The sequence below is a fragment of the Pelodiscus sinensis genome, chromosome 12 (genome assembly GCF_052426305.1).
Source record: "Pelodiscus sinensis isolate ZL-2025 chromosome 12, ASM5242630v1, whole genome shotgun sequence".
Taxonomy (NCBI): domain Eukaryota; kingdom Metazoa; phylum Chordata; order Testudines; family Trionychidae; genus Pelodiscus; species Pelodiscus sinensis.
Genome location: NC_143063.1, coordinates 6,912,245 through 6,931,181, shown reverse-complemented (window position 1 = coordinate 6,931,181; position 18,937 = coordinate 6,912,245). Strand labels below are relative to the sequence as shown.

At 43.2% G+C, this 18,937-nt stretch overlaps 2 protein-coding genes across 4 annotated transcripts in view; one reads left to right on the top strand and one right to left on the bottom strand.

The window, feature by feature from the left end:
• Positions 1-2,765, top strand: part of PLLP (plasmolipin) — a 35,356-nt gene extending 32,591 nt beyond the window's left edge. For both annotated transcript variants that reach the window (XM_025186386.3, XM_075940380.2), the window contains exon 4: positions 2,046-2,765. In XM_025186386.3, the coding sequence (XP_025042171.2) occupies positions 2,046-2,153 (108 nt within the window). In that variant the 3' untranslated portion in view covers positions 2,154-2,765. The remainder of the gene's footprint in view (positions 1-2,045) is intronic.
• A 1,920-nt stretch (positions 2,766-4,685) lies between these two features.
• On the bottom strand, positions 4,686-18,903 carry ARL2BP (ARF like GTPase 2 binding protein). Of its 2 annotated transcripts, none has more exons than XM_075940383.2 (7): positions 18,808-18,903; positions 17,737-17,788; positions 13,770-13,831; positions 12,122-12,279; positions 10,570-10,655; positions 8,323-8,419; positions 4,686-7,466 (listed from the first exon to the last, which is right to left on the bottom strand). In XM_075940383.2, exons 2-7 carry the CDS (start codon positions 17,775-17,777, stop codon positions 7,371-7,373), a joined length of 540 nt encoding a protein of 179 aa, XP_075796498.2. In that variant the 5' UTR covers positions 17,778-17,788; positions 18,808-18,903; the 3' UTR covers positions 4,686-7,370. The 2 variants fall into 2 exon arrangements, with proteins under 2 accessions (XP_075796498.2, XP_075796496.1); XM_075940381.2 differs by having other exon boundaries at positions 12,122-12,228; positions 18,808-18,901.
• Between the last annotated feature and the right edge of the window lie 34 nt (positions 18,904-18,937).

The following is an 18,937-nucleotide window of genomic DNA, read 5'->3' as shown; positions in this document are numbered from 1 at the left end:
GCATGATTTTCCAGAAATGCTTTTAACGGAAGTTTTCTGTTAAAAGCATTTTCGGAACAGAGTGTCTAGATTGGCACGGACGCTTTTCCACAAAAGCACTCTTTGCGGAAAGCATCTGTGCCAATCTAGACGCGCTTTTCTGCAAAAAAGCCCCGATCGCCATTTTCGCGAGTGGGGCTTTTTTGCACAAAACAAATCTGAGCTGTCTACACTGGCCTTTTTGCCTGAACGGGAGCAGAATAGTATTTCCACAAGAAGCACTGATTTCAGACAGTAGGAAGTCAGTGCTTTTGCAGAAATTCAAGCGGCCAGTGTAGACAGCTGGCAAGTTTTTCCGGAAAAGCAGCTGATTTTCCGGAATAACTGGCCAGTCTAGACACAGCCCATGAGTTTCCAAAGATAATGGCCAATAGCTTTGCAATCACATCAGCCAACTCCCTCAGCACCCTTGAGTACATAAATCCATGGCGCCAGATCTATTGTATGTCCAATTTTTCTAAATAGTTCTTAACCTCTTCTTTCTCTGCCGAGGGCTTCTCTCCTCCTTTCCATACTGTGTTGCCTAGTGCAGTAGTCTGGGAGCTGCCCGTGTCTGCAAAAACAGAGGCAAAAAAAGCATTGAGTACTTCAGCTTTTCCCACATCATCTGTCACTAGGCTACCCTTCTCCAGTAAGGGTCCTACATCCTTCCTGATCACCCTCTTATTGCTACCGTGCCTGTAGAAACCTTTCTTGTTACCCGTCACATCCCTTGCTGGCTGCAATTCCAATTGCACTTTGGCCTTCTTGATTACACCCTGGCATGCTCGAGTGATATATTTATCCTCCTTCCTGGTCATCTGTCCAAGTGTCCACTTCTTGTCAGCTTCCTTATTTGTTTATGCTCACTAAGGATTTCACTGCTAAGCCAAGCTGGCCACCTACCATGCTGCTCCTCTTCTCAGGCCTCACATCCCTATTTCTCCCATAACTTCCAATCTTTTTTCTCTCTCATCTTACACCTGGAAAAAAATGGGTTCCTTAGCACGAGTGAGGCCAAAACAGATTGAAAATCATGCTGCAGCTTAGGAAAGAGCCTAGGTAACACAACTGTGTAGCTTAGAGTCCCACCTTGGGAAAAGACCACCCTCCCACTTCTGATAGGTCTCATTGCTATGGCCAGCAAAGGCTGGTAGAACGCTCCATGGCCATGGTGTGTGGTGTTATTAAAGGGTTTAAACCACTCTGTTATAGCATGGTAGATGGATGCCCCAAGGGACTCTTCAGAGAGGCTGTTGAGCCCCACCCAGCTAGGAATCTCAGCTCCAGGAGTGGCCATTTCTCAAGGGGGGTCTCTTGTTTTTTTGGAACTTTGGCCCAGAGTCTCAAAGGCATTTAGGTGCCTAATTCTCATTACTGGACCCCATGCAGATCCAGGATCAAAATAAGCAGCTTTCAGACACACTTTGTGGCTCCTGTTTCTCACCTGTGCTGCACATGTCGGTGGTGCTACTAGATGAAGTCTGGTAGAGGGGGACAGGTTCCGTCTCTCTGAAAGGAGTTTTTGCATTGTGAAATTCTGTGCATGTTTAAGCCACATGGCTCCCCACACTTCATGAACAGGAAAGGATTGCGCCTCAGTGACTCCCTTAGGTGACACTGACGCTGCTGTAGCCCAGCCATAGTGGGTGGGGGCGGGAGGGCGTTCCAGCCCAGTGGGCTAGACTGTATCTTCCCATTTAATCAGTTAACTGCTTAAATTCAATGTTTACCCAGTTAACTAACTAAATGGGATTTTACAGCCCTAGCGGGCACCGCGTAAAGTAACTCGCCTGAGCTCCTGTAACGAGGCAGTGGTGGAGACAGGGATATCTGCCTTTCTTGCCTCGGCAATTTCTGGACTTGCACGAGACTGGGCATCCATCACACCAGGCAGCTGCTGCTCTGCTAGCTAAATGAGGGCCAGGGGTTCTTTGAGCACTGTGCTGGGCAGTGCTAGCATCAAGCATTAATAATACTCTGCTGCAGATAAACTAACAGAGCGTTGTTGTGTTGCTCTCTTTCAGTTCTTTGCCTGCATTGTGATGATAGCCTATGGGGCAAGCGCTTTCCTCAGCTTCCAGGAATGGAAAGGATTTGGCAGCAATGCAGCTACCAGTCAAGTGACCAACTAACCACCCCAAACACTGGGTCTCTTGAAGTCAGCTTAAAGCTAATGGATCGGGTGAGAGGGCTCAGTGGATGTGTATTGAGGGAAGGGGCCTCTCACTCAGATCAATGTAGGTCAGTACTGGCTGAAAATGATTACTGGCCAACAGCTGTTTGGTGGCCTACATGGGGGCTGACACATGGTCTGTTAATCAGTCTTACTGTGGAAAAGTACCCCCAGCACAAACCTCACCTCAGTTGGCATCCTTGAATGGTGAAAGTCTAACTTGGGAAACTGAAGTCCCTGGAATTAGTCTCTTCATGTCAAAGTAGCTTAGGGGAAGTGTATCCTTGGCCTGCCTATGGGGAGGCAGTTCTGCTGTGCAGAGGACTTCAGTCACCAGGGCTGGCCAATCCAGCACAGTTCACTGGCAGCAAATTCACTAAAAAGCAAACCAAACGCTCCCCTAGCCACCTGCAACTCTAATGTGGAAATAATGTAAAATTAACCCTTTGGGCGGAGTGGTGGCAGAGCTGTGGGAATGGAAGCTAGATAATGGTATGAGACTGCAACTGTTTTATTGATTTCTAAAATTTGAAGTACAAGTTATGTTTTAAAATAAATCTTTCTAAATCCAGCTGTTTGTCAAGGAAGTTTAGTGGAAACTTGCTTCTCTCCTGAAAAAGCCACTGTGAGGTAAAACTTGTAGCGAGATGGAAAGCAAAGTGATTTCACTTGCACAGTAAAGCAGTACTCACTGTGAGGGCCCTGTAGATCGTCTTGTTGACCTCCTGTAGATCACAGGACACAAAGACCATCCTGCATCTGCCCAGAATCTGGTCTCAAATGTACAGCTACCAAATGTATTGGGTTTGTCCAGTTCTTCTTTACTATTTAAATGTAGGGTGAAGCCAAAGGTTTGTCATGCTTTGTACTTTAAGACAGAGAAGTCAGTAGGAATTTTGCTATTGACTTCAATATTTGGGTGAAATCCTGGTCCCATGGAACGAGGGAGAAGAATCAGATCATTAAGGCTGCAGGTGATCTCCAAAAAAAGATAACACTGTGGTTGATCTGGCAATGACGAGATGGAACCACAGCCCCAGCTGGGGAAAACTGAAGTAATTCCATTGACTTAATATCCGCAGGTGACATGGTTACTCAAGTCCAACTTATGATATTTAAGGGAGCTGTGGAGGTGGGAGGGAAGGAAATCCTGAAAACTGCACTGGTAACCAACCTGGTTTTCCTTTGACATAGTTTGCCTGTTCAGGATTTTTTTAAAGCCTATAGTTTGGGCTACTTTCTCACTTACAGGGGAAATAGTTAAACATTTTTCTCCTGCCTGTTTAGACCAAGCCCTGTCATTCTTCTCTATGCAGTTGACTCTAGCTCTAAACTGATTGCAAGTTGCAGGATAATACCAAAAGCCCCCTTTAAAAAAAAAAAAAAAAAAAGGATAAAATCTCTTGGAGACAAATAATTCTATGTATTTGTTTGAGGAAAAATATTAAACCCTGAAAAGTAAATCAGACTCAGACATAGATATTGCATTTGTATGTAGAAATTTGATTTTTTTTTTTAAAGCTCTACGTGGAGGGGAAAAAATCCAAGAATCAGGTAACATGAATGTTGTAGAGGTGGACAATAATGAAGATACTGGAGCGAAGGAAACATGCAGGGCAGAAACGGGCAAATGCAGTGGGCGGAAATTGTACTCATGGGAATGGGGAGCGTAAAAAAAAAGTATTAGGTCTCAATGGTACCACCCCCTCCCCAAGTCTGTGGGGTACTTCCACTGAAATAGATTCCCAATCCCATTGGCATGTAACAGCTGAATTATAAAAAAAAAAGCTTGGATCCCAAGCATGCTAAACGTCACCATAGGGGGTTAGCTCAACATTTGTTACCACACAAAGACTGTTTAAATCAATAGAGTTATATCTTACACATTTAATATGTATAGACTAATCTGCCCTTGTGCCTACAGCCATAGTTTTCTACATAAATTGGAGTCTTAAACATTAGTTTTTCCAGTGGTGAGACTAAAGAGTATTATGAAATGTACAGACAATACCAGAAAGGTGACAAAGAAAGCCCACACAAGTTGTGTTGCAGTGAATTTAGCTATTTTGGCCTACAGCATGGGTTCCCAAACTGAGGGCATGAAGAAATTCCAGGGGGAGCATGAGGCAACCCAGCCCCACCCCCCCACCCCACACACCCACCCCTCCCCCAAGTTTTGCTGCTATTTTGAGGGGGGAGGGCGTGAGGGTTTCTCAAAAATCAAAAAGGGGGCGTGATGCCGAAAAGTTTGGGAACCACTGGCCTACAGGGAACACTTATAGATTTCCACATCCAGACAAGCTCTACCCTAACCTGTACCTTACAAGCGCTGAATTTACAAGTAATCAAGATATAAAATACTATACTTGGAAGAGAATTATTTTGAGACAATCATTTCCAACACTGCAAAGGATGTATAACCTGAGAAGTGGTAACAAAAAAGGAATAAATTATTTCGCCCCCATCCCCAGAGTTCAACTACACAAGAGCATTCACATTTGTAACTTTAATCAATTTCAATTCAACACTGAAAAACGAATTGCTAAAAATGGTTCAGTATGTTTTTTTTAAATGATTCTTTTTCTATTCCCAGTACAAAACCAATTTCGATAGAATGCACACAAGTACAAAGGTAACAGACCAAAGAATTCTAGCCCACGCACTGAAATAAAAAGAATAGTCCGATTCAAATCTCTTAGAAGCACTGCATTTAGACACCAGGTATTTTCTTTCGTGACTGTACGAGCTTTCCCAGGAGTTCCTCCAAGAGGTTCTTAAGACAGCTGGGGGAACTGCATTTAGCCGGGATCAAACATTTAACCTAACAGTCTGATTGGCTAATCTAGAGAACCTCTCATCTTCTCTTCCCAAAGCTCCTGAATGGTAGATTACATCCCTCTTGGAAACAATGATCTTTACATGGCAGAGATGGCAGGCCAAGCCTTGAAACCAAATGGGAAACTCAGATAGCTTCTGAGGATAGAGCATCACCTGGTGTAAACCATCTCTATTATCAATGGAGCCGTGACAATATACACCAGATGATATTCTGCCTCCATGGCTTAAGACTCAGGTCCTGTAACTGGATCTATGTGGGCAGACACCATGCCTCCATTCAGTCCCACTTACTTCAGTTCAAATTGAGCTTTATGACAGGGTCCTGTCTGCAGGATTAGGAATTTACTTTAAAACTATTATACTGTAACTAATATACTTAAGCAATGCCCACGTTACACTAGCACAGGATAAAAAAGTGATTCAGTCGAGCATTTCATTGCAAAGAGAATTAAATTTAGCTTGTCTGATGTTCAATAAAGTAAAAAGCCAATAGAATTACTTTCAATCAAAAAGCATTCAAAAGCAGCATGTGGGAGAATACAGTTCCTCCTCTACTGTGTATTCGCAGGGATTTGTAAGTAAAAGCTATAGGGTTGCAAAAACAACAAAGGATCCCTCTTGTGATTTTAAGATTGCTTCAGGGTGTGGACTCTGAGATTGGTAAATAGCTTATTGGAAGAGTTACAAAACCCTGAAGGGGAATGTTTTAGAAAGTGAATGTGTGGGAGGTTTTTAACAGAAATACTAGGACATCTCCAGCAGCTAAACTGCGGACTTATAAAAACATACTGGAAATTTAAGTTCAATGAAGTTACTTACTACCTTATTTCTAGGGTTAGGACAGGCTAAGACACTAGGATACTACAGCTGTTCCATAATACTGAAAGTCAGTGTCTACTCTATGAAATGAGAGGAGTTAAAAAGCCTTGTGTCCAGATTATATTAAATACAAACATGGCTTATACTTGCTTATGTGGGTGGGAATTTTTTGCAACCATGTTAGAAAACTGTGTTTTAGCTTCAGGGTGAAATTCCAGCCCATTTGAAATCAATGGCAAAACTCCCATACATTTTAATACAGCCAGGATTTCACACAGATTAACAAGTTTTCCATTTGCACTGCCAAAACACTAACATGTTATAACAACATGGATCTGCAATACCTTTGGTCTGTCTACACTACGCTCTTGCTGGAAGTCTCCTAGTAGCATGGCTCCACTCGTGCCAGTGGTGGGATTTTTGCTTACTGCTCGCAGAAGATAGACAACATAGGGCTAAAAACACCAGGCTCTGAGCTCTGACTACATTGGCACGTCCCTGGTTACTACTGGCCAGTGTAGCAGCATCCACAGTGGTGCAAGAGTGGGTGGTTTTGTAAAGAAGTCTACTGTAGAGAATTAATGAGTGCATCTCTACTAGCAAATTTCTCATCAGTTTTTCAGTATCAGTGCAGCTGCAAATAACGGTGAAAGCTTCAGTATACACTGGGAAAAAGACTTTAATCAGCACATCAGCTAGGGGGTTTGATGATTTGGTGGTGGTAATTCTTGAGCTTAATCTACACTACATCTTATATGCTGGCAGCACCCATGCAGCATCGCAGTGGAAAAAACAAGGTAAGAACCAGTCTTTGTGTAAGCAAAGCTTATGTTTTACAGACATGGTGGTTTTTTACTTTAGTTGGTGCCTACAAGCAAAGCTGATGATCAGAGCTCTGTGAGTTCATGAGTGAAACTGTATCTACCCATGGGTGGACCCTCTCCCGTTCCCCCAACAATTACCACAAAACAGAGACACTCTCAATATGTACAAAATATATTCTACATATGTCACAATATATTCCACAGAAATGCTTCATTTCTCATCACAGTGAAAAGATATTTTCCAAAAAATGAAAGGTATTGCGAGTGTGAGAAGTCAGAGGTGGTGAAGTTGTAACCATCCTATTCAAAAAAGGTTAAATGATCATCCATGTTAGTACAGTCTTTCAAGTTTGGGTTGTTGTTTTTTTAAAATTTACATTACTGGAGAGAGCTATCTGGGTTGTAGTTTTCACCAATAGGAAACACATATGCAGTCCCATTTGCTGAACTCCTTGGTACAGAATCCATGTTGGTTTGTGCATATATATTATCAACGTCTTGAAGTCAGTTATTCTGGAAGGGCTGGAGTTATTTTCTTGTATGGTCACTGAATAACAACAGTAATTCACAAGAGCAGCTTAGACGATCAGGCCTAGTGAGATGTAGAGAGGCAATCAGCTTCCATTACCGCTGGAATCCTCCATAGTGTTTGGAATGTCCAAATGAAAGAAGCCGCACTCATCTGCAGCTATGAACTAGTGTCGCAAACTGTTCTGAGAAGATATTGAGGACTTGCTTAAAGATGTCACCACTAACCCACTGCTTAAATCCAGACCTCGACCTTCTTTTTCCTAAAAAGTGGGGTAAAAACAAACCCTCAGCTCAGGAGTTTCAAAACAAGCAGGCTTTCAATCTTAAGCAGGCATGTCATAATTGGTGTTGTTAGTTATTCTGCTTACTAAGCCAAATAAAGCACTGCGCCTTGCAGCACAATTTCACAAGCACACACAGCTGGTGTCTGGGATCTGTACAATCTATAACGAAGCCTCCCTTTTCTCCCTTATTTGTGGATGAATCCAGAAACTAACCATAGAAGCATAAAATCCTAGGGCTGGAAGAGACCTCAGGAGCCATCGAGTCCAGCTTCCTGCCAAAAGCAGGATCAATCCCAACTAAATCCTTTTAGCCAGGGCTTGTGGGACAGCTGCTGTTATTGACTGATGTTCTTCCAGCTGAGAGTAGACTTAAGCACAGCTGAAATCAGCGTGCTCTCTGCTGGTGTGACCCCAGGAAAGAAACCCAGTCAGGAGGCCTTGTGGGAAGGAATGTAAAAAAGGGCAAGAAAAACCCCAGAATCAGGCGGCCTGGAGAGAAAGGGAAACCTCAATATAATCACCACAAAAACCTCAAACAATGAAAGGCGGATTCTGCATTCAAAGATGCAGAAATGGGCATTACTGAGGAATTTCATGAGGTAGCCATACAGGTTTTATGCAAGAGTTACCAGACCTGCTTTTCCAGCCCATTCATCAGCTATACCACAAAGGTTATTTGCCTTTCCATCCTGCATCTCTTGAATGAATGCTGTCTCTCAACAAGCTAACATTGAAGGCAGTGAACCATACAAGAGCAAGAACCATAATGCAAGAACCATACAAGAGCAGTTACATCTGTGCTAGTTAAAACAAAACAATTCAAAATACTTACAGCTCTGTAATCCAAGAACATTTCTTTGAATGCCAGAAAATCAGTAAATGTCAGAAGCATATCAAATATATCACCTGCCATCTCATCTTTGTGCTGTCTGTAAAGCAAGAGATTTATAGGTTTAACATAATTGAGAGACATAGCGTCAGATTTTAAAGGCACTTAGAGGTCAAATTTACTACATAATGTAGGTTGTAAAAAAATCAAGATTTAAACAAGACCAGGAGGAAGGTATTTAAAATTCTAATGAAAAACAACTTTATTAAACAAATAAACAATCCTTTGTAGTGTTTGTAATATAGTTCTATCTATCCCTGTGATATCTAAATCTACAAATGAGTAATGCGTCAATTGACATAAATCAGAAAGTGAAAGATTGGTAACTTAAGAGCAGTAAAACTTGACATCTACATTTTCATTGCCCAAAACATGAGAAATACAAAAATCAAACCCTAGTGAAAAATCTTACAGGTTTAGTCCTTTTGCTTTTAATTACAGGCAGTCCCCGACTTACACGGATCCGACTTATGTCGGATCCACAGTTACGAACGCAGCTTTTCTCGCCCCTGAGGACACGGACTGCGGGACCTCGTGGTCCCGCCGCCCGTGTACTCCAGGGCGAGAAAAGCTGCTCCGTGTCTCCCTGGTCTGCAGACCAGGAAGACGCGGAGCAAAGCCGTGGAGGGGCTGGGGCTGCAGGGAGACGGGGAGCAAAGCCTTGGAGTACGCCCGCCGCCGGCTTCCCCCGCGGCTTTGCAAAGCCGCGGAGGGGTTGGGGCTGCAGGGCAGCCCAGGCGCGCCTGGGCTGTCCCGCTGCGGGAGTGCTCCAAGGCTTTGCTCCCCGTCTTCCTGGTCTGACCAGCAGACCAGGGAGATGGGGAGCAAAGCCTCGGAGCACGCCAGCAGTGGGACAGCGCGGAGCGCCTGGACTGTCCTGCTGCCCGCGTGCTCTGCGGCTTTGCTCCGCGTCTCCCAGGTCAGCAGACCAGCAAAGCCGTGGAGGACTTGGGCGTCCCCACCCCCGTCTCCCTGGTCTGCTGGGGGGGGTGCAGCTAGTGCGCCCTCCTCTCCCCCCGCAGACCAGGCTTTTCTTGCCTACCCCTGGGGTAGAGCAGCTGGGGGCTGCCGGGTTGGTCCCGCAGCGCTGCTCCGGACCAACCCGGCAGCACCCCAGCTGCTCTGCCCCAGGAGTCCTGATTCAGCCGCTGCTGGTCAGTTTCAGCAGCGGCTGAATCAGGACACCTGAGGCAGAGCAGCTGGGGTGCTGCTGGGTTGGTCCAGTAGCACCGAGGAGCCACGCTACTGGAGCAACCCAGCAGCACCCCAGCTGCTCTGCCCCAGGCGTCCCCAAGTCAGCCGCTGCTGAAACTGACCAGCGGCTGACTACAGGAAGCCCGAGGCAGAGTTGCTCTGCCCCGGGGTTCCTGGAATCAGCCGCTGATCAGTTTCAGTAGCAGCTGAGTTGGGGACACCTGAGTTTCTTAAGTTGAATCTGTACGTAAGTCAGAACTGGCGTCCAGATTCAGCCGCGGTTGAAACTGATCAGTTTTAGCAGCGGCTGATGCCAGTTCCGACTTACATACAGATTCAACTTAAGAACAAACCTACAGTCCCTATCTTGTACGTAACCCGGGGACTGCCTGTATTTCAGGCATCACTAGTAAAAAAAAGAAATTATTCATTTTAATTGAACAATACACATTCACTTTCATAGGACTTATTCTAAGCTATTATGATTCTCGTAATATTATTGAAAAGCCCAGTACCTTACACTGATGGATGGTCTAACCATCCTACTGCACCTCCATACAAGTTTTTTCAATGCTTTATTCAAATATTTGAAGCAGTTTTAGTCTTTTTACAAGAGTTTGTTTCTAATAGCACTTGATTTTCTTATTCAGAAGAAAATATGTTCCTTTAACAACTTCATTCTCCACACAGTTAATTAAGATAAATATGAACAGCAGAAATTATTTTAAGTTGAGAGTAACCCTCTGACAATGTCAAACAGAGATTTTTCACCATAACTGATTTATTTACATTCTTTTAAATAAATTTACATTTATTTGCATTCTTTTAAAAAATAGGAACTGGAGTAAAGGTAAACCCAGCCTGTTTTTGAAAGCTTAAGTACAGAACACCTTTTTCCACAAAGGAAAAAACAAATCAAATCCTACTTTGGTCCAAGATACAAAATGGTTAATACAGACAAAAGTATAAGAAAAATACTCCAAACCAAAGACTTACTGTAATGACATGGTAAAAGCAGCCATACTAAACCCAGGAATTCTGTCAAGTAGTTTTTCCTCTATGTATTTCTCTACTAAGAAGATCTAAAAGAGAGGACATGATAAAAAATTCCACATGTTGACTTTACTAATAAGCGTAGGGTCTTCTTTAGGCAAAATGCATCTCAAATCCCATTAGCTGGAAAAGTCTGCACTTTCAATTATCATTGCTTTGTCCAATAATTTGTAATACCACAAAAGAGCAATCCTTAAGTGTGTTTGCAATCACAGGCTATAGCAGCAAACTCCCTGGCTATGTCTACATTGGCAAGATTTTGCGCAAATACTTTTAACGCGAGTTTTTGCATTAAAGTATTTGTGCAAGAGCATCCGTGCCAGTGTAGACACACTCTTGTGCAAGAAAGCTCCGATGGCCATTTTAGCCATCGGGCTTTCTTGTGCAAGAAATTCATGTTGCCGGTCTACACTGGCCTCTTGCGCAAGAACAGTTGTGCAAGAGGGCTTTTTCCTGAGCGGGAGCATCATAGTTCTTGCGCAAGAAACACTGATTTCACACAGTAGAACATCAGCATTCTTGCGCAAGAACTCCCCGCCAGTGTAGACAGGCAGCATGCTTTTGCGCAAAATCATGCCAATGTAGTTACAGCCCCTCTGTTTGAAACCAGTACCTGAAACTAATGTTAATAAATTTTAAGGAACTGATAACTGAGTTCCTCCAAACAATTTTTGTAGTTTTGCAACCACTTTTTCTGACTTTTTTTATAGATGTTTTCTCTCTCGTTTGACCCATACAATGATGAAATTGTGAAACTGATTTTACATTATGCTTTCAAATATATTAAAAATAACCCTCCCCCCACCCCAGAAGCATTATTTTCCTTTAAGCTCAGTAATCTTTTGTGTTATTTACAACAATAGCTGGTAAATGTGACAGTATCCCTTTAAAGATGATGGGTTCAAATTATACTGTATAGTAGCAGAATAAATACTACAAATCTATTCATTATTATAGTGTTTTCCTCCCACTTTTTTATGGCCTCTATGCAACAGAATTTCTACCAATTCACTAGGGAAGAATACAGAATGTGTCTCATAATTTTTCATTTAATTGTCAGATAATGTATCTATCTACAACCAGGCCCCAAATGCGGGGGCTAGAGAGTCCCATGCTTCAGAATCACTATTAGAGATTAGGATGAAACCTTCATGGAGGACAGATAATGCCAAATCTGCCTGTTTGCTTTCTTGACCTTCCTCTGAAGCATCCATGGCTGGGCACTGCCTGCGACGTGAGACAGGACTAGATGTTGAATCCAGTATGGCAATTTCTATTGTACTAAAATAAACACAACTATATCCCACACATTGGCTGCCTACACACCCTTCTATTCAAAAGGAATTAAACAGTTCTCAAACACTTGTGGAAGTTTTCATGGTGAAACAGTCAAGTAATTTGGAACTCCAGCATATTTGTGTTGCTTACAGGCTATTACTACATTTCAGAGAGACCACAGCTAATATTTTAGACTTAAACCATCAAAAAATCTTACATATTCATTAAAAATAGAAGTGTAGATGAGTTTGTTTTCTTCTGTATCCTCAAATTCCTGGTAGTGTTTCTCCATAAAGCTTCTCTGTATTAACTGGAAATCGTCATCTGAGCCACAATAAGTAAATTGCATAGTTACGCTCAATTTATCCACTCTCACTGCAAGACAATAACCACATTCACTAATGCTCTGTTCTAATAGCTGCTATTGAACACATGGACTTAGTCACAATAACAGCACAGCTGCTGTTAGCTGCCAGCTTTAATTTCTGACCTATACATGAGCATATATGAGACTGCTAGGAGAAGTGGATGGTGCTGCAGCAAGTAATACATCAGATTCAAATTCTGCTTCAGCCAAATCAACTGGAGTTAGCAGGATAGCAGTGTGTTGATCTATGTTGCAAGTTCTGTACATGTAATGATGGAAATAGAATTTGCAAAATGCTGCAAAACTTGTACAATCTACAATATTTTTCTAATGAACATTTTCACATGTTCTCAATAGTAAGGCAGTTCTTTAACGTTTACTTATAATAAAAAAGGTTATTAGTTTTCAAACAATCAGAATTTTTTTTGTTCAGGTATGTGAGTTAAAAATAGTGAACTATTTTTAAAAAAAGAAAATATACTTTTCTCAGTTAAAAAGATAATGGATTTTTTTTTCAATGTAGGAAGAATATAATCTCTGAAAATGAGTTCAGAAAGCTACAACTTTTAGAAGACAATTGTTCAGTTGCCAATGAGTGAAACTAGAGGAAGGCAAAAGGGCAGGGAGAGGAACTTAACATATCACAGCAGGTGCAAATACACACTTACACAGTGTTAAAATAAATGTGCACAAATCTCCAATCTCTTTTACAAATTAACCCACTAAAAAGTGGTGAATTTGTAATCGTTTCTCCAGATTCAGCTACACATATGACAAGATAAGACTGAAGAGAATAAAAAGCTTTATGATCCCTTAGAAAGGTATCTGAATAAGGAGGAAGATGTTAACTTGAAGAGATCAATGACACATTAACACAATGAACTCCATCTTTCTCCTGGCATCTTGTAAATCCTCTTTATTCAACAATGACCTCTTTCTTTAAAAGTATGATTTGAGGATTTAGATCCTTTATCCTTCCAAACCCAGAAGATAGAATTGTTGACTGCTCGTGGCATTCTTACCACCAGTAGATCCTTTCATCTTAGGCTGTATGCCTAAATTACTTGCAACACAAACACACAAAACCAGTTTGTTTATCCAGAGGGTAACTGGGATGTCATGTGACACTGACGGCCAGAGAGTAGAAAACCTTGGATCTCTATCAGATTTATCAGGATCTTTATTTACCACAACTTTTATCTACAATGAGAGGGTTTCCAGTCTCCCAGTAGTGCACAGAGGAAAAGACACATGATTAAGATCCATGAATATATTGTTGGGAAAACAGAATCCAAAAGAGTTTGCTGAAGATTTTATATTTTAATGGAAGTTTTGCGCTAATGAAAGCAAGGAATTAAAATCTCTGAACCACAGGACACATGGAAAAGGCAGAGGCATTTGTTTCTTCACACACGTCTGTCAGTGAACTTTAATCCTTATTTTGCCTCTTAACATTTGTACGTCTCATTTTTAGACATATCTATGTGCAAAAGTTTACCCATTATAATATCTTCTAAATACCCCACAACTGCATCAAATTCTGCATCTGAAGGAGAGGAACTGAAAACAAAGAAAGGAACAATTAAAATTTTAACGAAAGCCTGAAGACAAGTTAGTACAATAACCCAGACTGCACATCAGAGAAGGGAATTACCTACTAACTTTATATTATAAAAAACTTATAATTATATAATAATATACTGAAAAGATTATTCCTGTAACAGATAATCTCACTAGGTCTCTATTGCACACTAACGGGGTAGTTACTTACTGGGAAAAAAAGAATTGTGTTACTGGGTAGCTTTGTTAGTGTAATTCACATTGTGGTGTAATTTCTTAGTGTAATTCACATTGTGATGATGTTTAAAAGGTTTGTTTAGAGCAGAGGTGGGCAGATACCACGGTATCCAGTCTGGTAGAGTTAGCCCCTGGTCTGTCCCCATTGCTATATTTACCTGTGCCTCTGCAGGTTCTGGCAATCGCAGCTATGGTTGGCCACAGATTGCCATTCCTGGCCAGTAGGAGCTAGTGTCCCAATCTGTGCTGCTTTCTGCCACTCCCAATGGCCAGGAACGGTGAGCCGCACCAACAGGGACTGTGATTGTTGGTACTTGTGAAGGTGCAGGTAAATACAGCGGTGGCCTGCCAGGGGATAACCCTAGCAAACTGCTACCGTTTTATTGCCTGATCATTGTTTAGAGCAACAGTTCTCCACATTTTCCATCCTATGACCTTATGTCACAACAAAGTTTCAGTACCTGCCTCTCATCTAGTCATAAAAGGTGGTTGTGGCTCTCCTGGAACTGTTCAAACCTACCCATAGAGGACCCTTTGGAGTGCTGAGTCATACACTCACAGACTCAGCATAGCAGAGGTAAGTGATGTAATTATAGGAATTATTAAATCTCTAATGCAGTACACCATGCTGGGGGGTCAGAACTAAATGTTGTAATCTGTTAATCTAAACACGTCTTCTGTTATTTTATAACAAAGATATGCTTATTTTCAAATGGACTCCTTAAATGGAGTACATTAGCAGCATTTCAAAAGTCTGGGACCCTCTGGCACGGTTATATTGTGCAATTTGTTCACTGATACCAAAGTCTCCCTGACATTGGCATGTCAGGACCAACTTGTTAGGGATGAACTTTATTTATTTCATCCGAAGAAGTGGGTTTTACCCACAAAAGCTCATGATATTATATATTTTGTCAGTCTCTAAGGTGCCACAGGACTACTATTTAAATAAATTCTCTAGTATATTAACAAGTTTCTCTCTGTCTCTGTCATGGGAAGGACATTGCTTTAAACTGTCAATTTTACAAAAGTTCCTTTAAAATGATATTGCCATTAAGCAACAGTTCAGCAAGTTTATCCACCAGTAATTCCATTATTTGGAATTAGCATACTACCACCTTCCTTCACTGATCCAAAGTGACCATCTGCTATGCCTTTGCTGAGGTAACACCAATGGCAGAGTATCTGATACACCACCAGAGGGCAGAGTGCCACAACTTGAGTAGCTTATCACCAGGTAATTAAAGCATTTATGATTCAAGACAATAACGGTAATTACTACTTGTGTATAAAAGCAAGAAGCACACACAACCCCCATTCTACACTGACACAGGAAGAAACAGCTCAGTCATTTTTATAGTTTTTTGAACTGTTGAATTTAAACTGTTAGTTTTATTCAGAGATGGGAAACCTACACCTCATGGGCCTGATCTGGCTTCCAGATTACTTTGATCCAGCCTTAGAGAGGCTCACCCTCTTCCCACAGCAGCAGGAGTGGAAGCACTAAGGCTGAGAGAAGTCTCTGTCCCTGCATTTGTCCACAGGCTTCCCCTGCCGTTCCCAAGCCACAATTCCCAGTCACTGAGAGCAGTGGGGGAGGATGTCTGCATGTGCAGGGTGGCATGGAACCCTGTTCTTCCCTGCCAAATGGGAGGTGCTCCAGGTAAGCACCCCAATACCCTGCCCTCTCACTCCCAAACCCCATACCTCAACCCCAGCCCACTCTGCACCCTCCCTCCCACCCAGGCCCCACTCTTCCAATTCGCTTCTGCGCCTTCCCTCCCCCTCCCAGACTCTGCCCCCCACCTCCCAACCCACCTCCTGTCTATGCCCCGCCCTCACAGCTCGTTCCTGTTTTTGGCCTCATCCTGGAGTCTAGAGGGGGTCCACAACATTTACTAGCTCTGGGCCCTCAGAGAAGTTAATCTGGTCATGGGTGGGGAACTCTGAGCCTCCCACACCCCCACAGGGCTGGAGCACAAGGGGAATTCCAGCCCTGGAGTTGTGACAGGGTCTCTCTCTCTTTTAATGCTTCTCAGTTGGGGGCCAGGTTAGTGATGTTTTCCCTTCTCACTTTTTTTTTTTGTTTTAAACTTCTCACTTGACTGATTTTTTTGTGGGTCAGAGGCCACCGATCCAAAAAAGGTTCCACACCTCTGATTTAAACATTTGTTTTAGATTTATGGTAGCAGCAAATAACAGAATATTATTTTTTCTTTTGGTTAGAAAAAAGAATCTCTATTTTTTATTTTATATTCTCATTTCAACCACAGCGCACATCGATTAATACCAGTCTGTAGTTATGTGTAAGAATACATCTCCACATGCATCTCCCTCTTCAAGGAACACAAGCAAATACAACTTCCAACAACAGTGAATAGGGACATACAGAAAATGGTAGCTCGCTCCCTCAGTAGGAAAATTTTGAAGACACACACATTGCTATAATTAAAGGGTCAAAACCTCAAAGGAATTTAGGTTCTTAACTTCCATTTAAATCAATGGGGAGTTAGATCCACAAAGGTATTTAGGTAAGTGCACCACAATGTTTATTTTGGCCCTTCAGTGAGGGGAATGCCTAGGAGTACACCATGATCAAGGAGGATTATTATCCTTTTAGGTATCAAAGGAAGGTTCAAGCAATTTTGAGTTCAATATTGCCTCAGCTCTCACTTGTTAATATTCCTCTCCAATGCATCATTGTTCTGACGGTTCTTTATATGAGCGTCTGTCTTCTCACCTACATCATCTAACACAATAGTGGGAAATAATGGCCCGCAGGCCACATCCGGTCCACCAGGATTAGCTCCCACGAGACCCTCATGGCTATATTTACCTGCACAGCTGTAGGTATCTGCGATCGCAGCTCCTGTTGGCTGTAGATCACTGTTCCCAGAAAATAGGAGCTGCACAAAGCAGTGTTCTAGTTTGTGCCGCTTCCTACCATTCCCATTGGGTAGACAGGATGATCCATGGCCAACAGAAGCTGCAATTGCTAGTACCTGTGGTCGTGCAGGTAAATATAGCAATGGTGGCCCACTGGCAAACCGCCACCATGTCGTTGCCCACTACTGATCTAACATCATCCTTGGTTTTCTCCCCTTTTCATTTTTATTTATTTAGGAAAATTTAACATGTTTTCAAATCCTTACCATGTAAGTAACAGAAACAAAATAATCATTACAACAACTTTAGTTTAAAGAACATTAAAACAAGGTGGAACCAGATTAAAAAGTGAAACTTTTTACAACCCCGCTGTTGTTTCTTGTAATTTTACTAAAAGGAGTGAAATCTTTATGTCCATATGTTTAACACACCAGGCTTATTTATCAAATTTCCTCTATTTTGCCAGGTATATAATTGGCATGTAAATTTTTCATTTGCTACAACCAGGGTTCCCTCTAATTTTTTTAAATCAATGGGCAGAACAAAGGTTTTTAACATGCACCAATGCAAGTGCACCACCAGTAGAAAACACAGGTTTCTGGCTGTGGGAGCAGTGGGTGCTCTGCTAATCATCTGGGAAGCACCTGAATCCCTCCTGGGTGGCTGCCCAAGCCTCATCTTACAGGGAAAACTGACCACAACCTTCCCTATTTTTTGAACTATTCCTCTAGATTTGGGCTGTTTTTCTTTTTCCAAAAGGAGGCTACAGAGGAACTACTTACATGGACACACCAAAATTTTCTTCTTCTAAAGTCTCCATCATTTCTGCGTCACCTGTTGCCAAAAAAAGATAAGAATGAAAATATTTTCTACACCAGCAATGTGTTTATTTTTAAAACATGTAACTTTTAGCAAACATGCAGCTCAAATCTTTGAGGTTATGAAATACAGTGTCACATACACTTTATGAAAATATGCTTATAATATGAATATGCTTAACTTGAATATGCTTGATACAAAACATTACATGTAACCAACCACTAGAAAGCTTGTGATCATCTGAATGTTTATATTCTATTTGTATGCCTATAACATTTCTGTATCTGAAATTAGGAATATTGACTGTAGATTTATTACCAACATTGAGAAAAGCGTATTTCCAGCCCATCAAGAACAACAACGAAGAGGCCAGTCACGGAGCTAATCGCCCATTACCAAGAGACAACTGAGCGGGGGAGAACTGCTCTCTTTGCAGAGCACTACAAAGAAATGTGTCCATGTTGCCCATGCTGGAATTAGGGCAGCAAAGTCACATTTAATCCCCACACCTGCCATGGCTGGGCTGGAGTGCTCCTGCCTGCAGTGTACCCTGGGCCCACCATGGGCAGGGGCTGCTGCAGCGAGGCTGGAACCCCCCCCCCCCGGCAGGCCTTGTGGGTCTGGAGCAGCCCCCTGCTCATAGGAGGCCGAGGCTGTTCCAGCCCATAGGGGCCCCGCCCTAGGGAAACGCTGCCTGTGGAAAGGGGCAGCGACCCCCCCCCCCCCCCCGCACACGGAGCCCCCCGGAGACAAGGGCCCGTAACGACCGGACCCAGGGCCCCTCCGGCCGGGCCTGTCAGCGACAAGGCGGGGCCGGTCGGGATCTGCCCGCGATCCGGCGCGAGGCCCCGGGCAGGGCCGCGGGGCTCCAGGGCGCGCGAACGGGGCGGCCTGCTCGCACGCGGGGCCCGGGGGACGCGGCAGGGCGGAGGGGGGGGGGCTCCGGGATACGGTCCCCGCCGCTGCTGCCAGTAGGGGGGAAGGGGCGGAACAGGCCTCGCACCAAAGGAGCCCCCCGCGCGCAGCCCCCGTACCTGGCTGCCGGGCCCGCCCCGCTCGCGGATGCTGAAGAGTCCGTTACACCCGCCCTCCCGTCGCCTAGGTAACGCCCCCTCCCGCCAGCCCGTCGCCAATCCGGCAGAGCGAGGCGGAGCCAATCAGAGA

Coding starts and splice junctions, on each gene's coding strand:
- ARL2BP (XM_075940383.2), bottom strand. CDS start 17,777: ATGATGGAGACTTTAGAAGAAGAAAATTTTGGTGTGTCCAT. Junction 10,656..12,121: donor CTTCTATTTTTAATGAATAT/GTAAGATTTTTT, acceptor CCTCTCTTTTAG/ATCTTCTTAGTAGAGAAATA. Junction 7,467..8,322: donor TGTTCTTGGATTACAGAGCT/GTAAGTATTTTG, acceptor CCCACTTTTTAG/GAAAAAGAAGGTCGAGGTCT.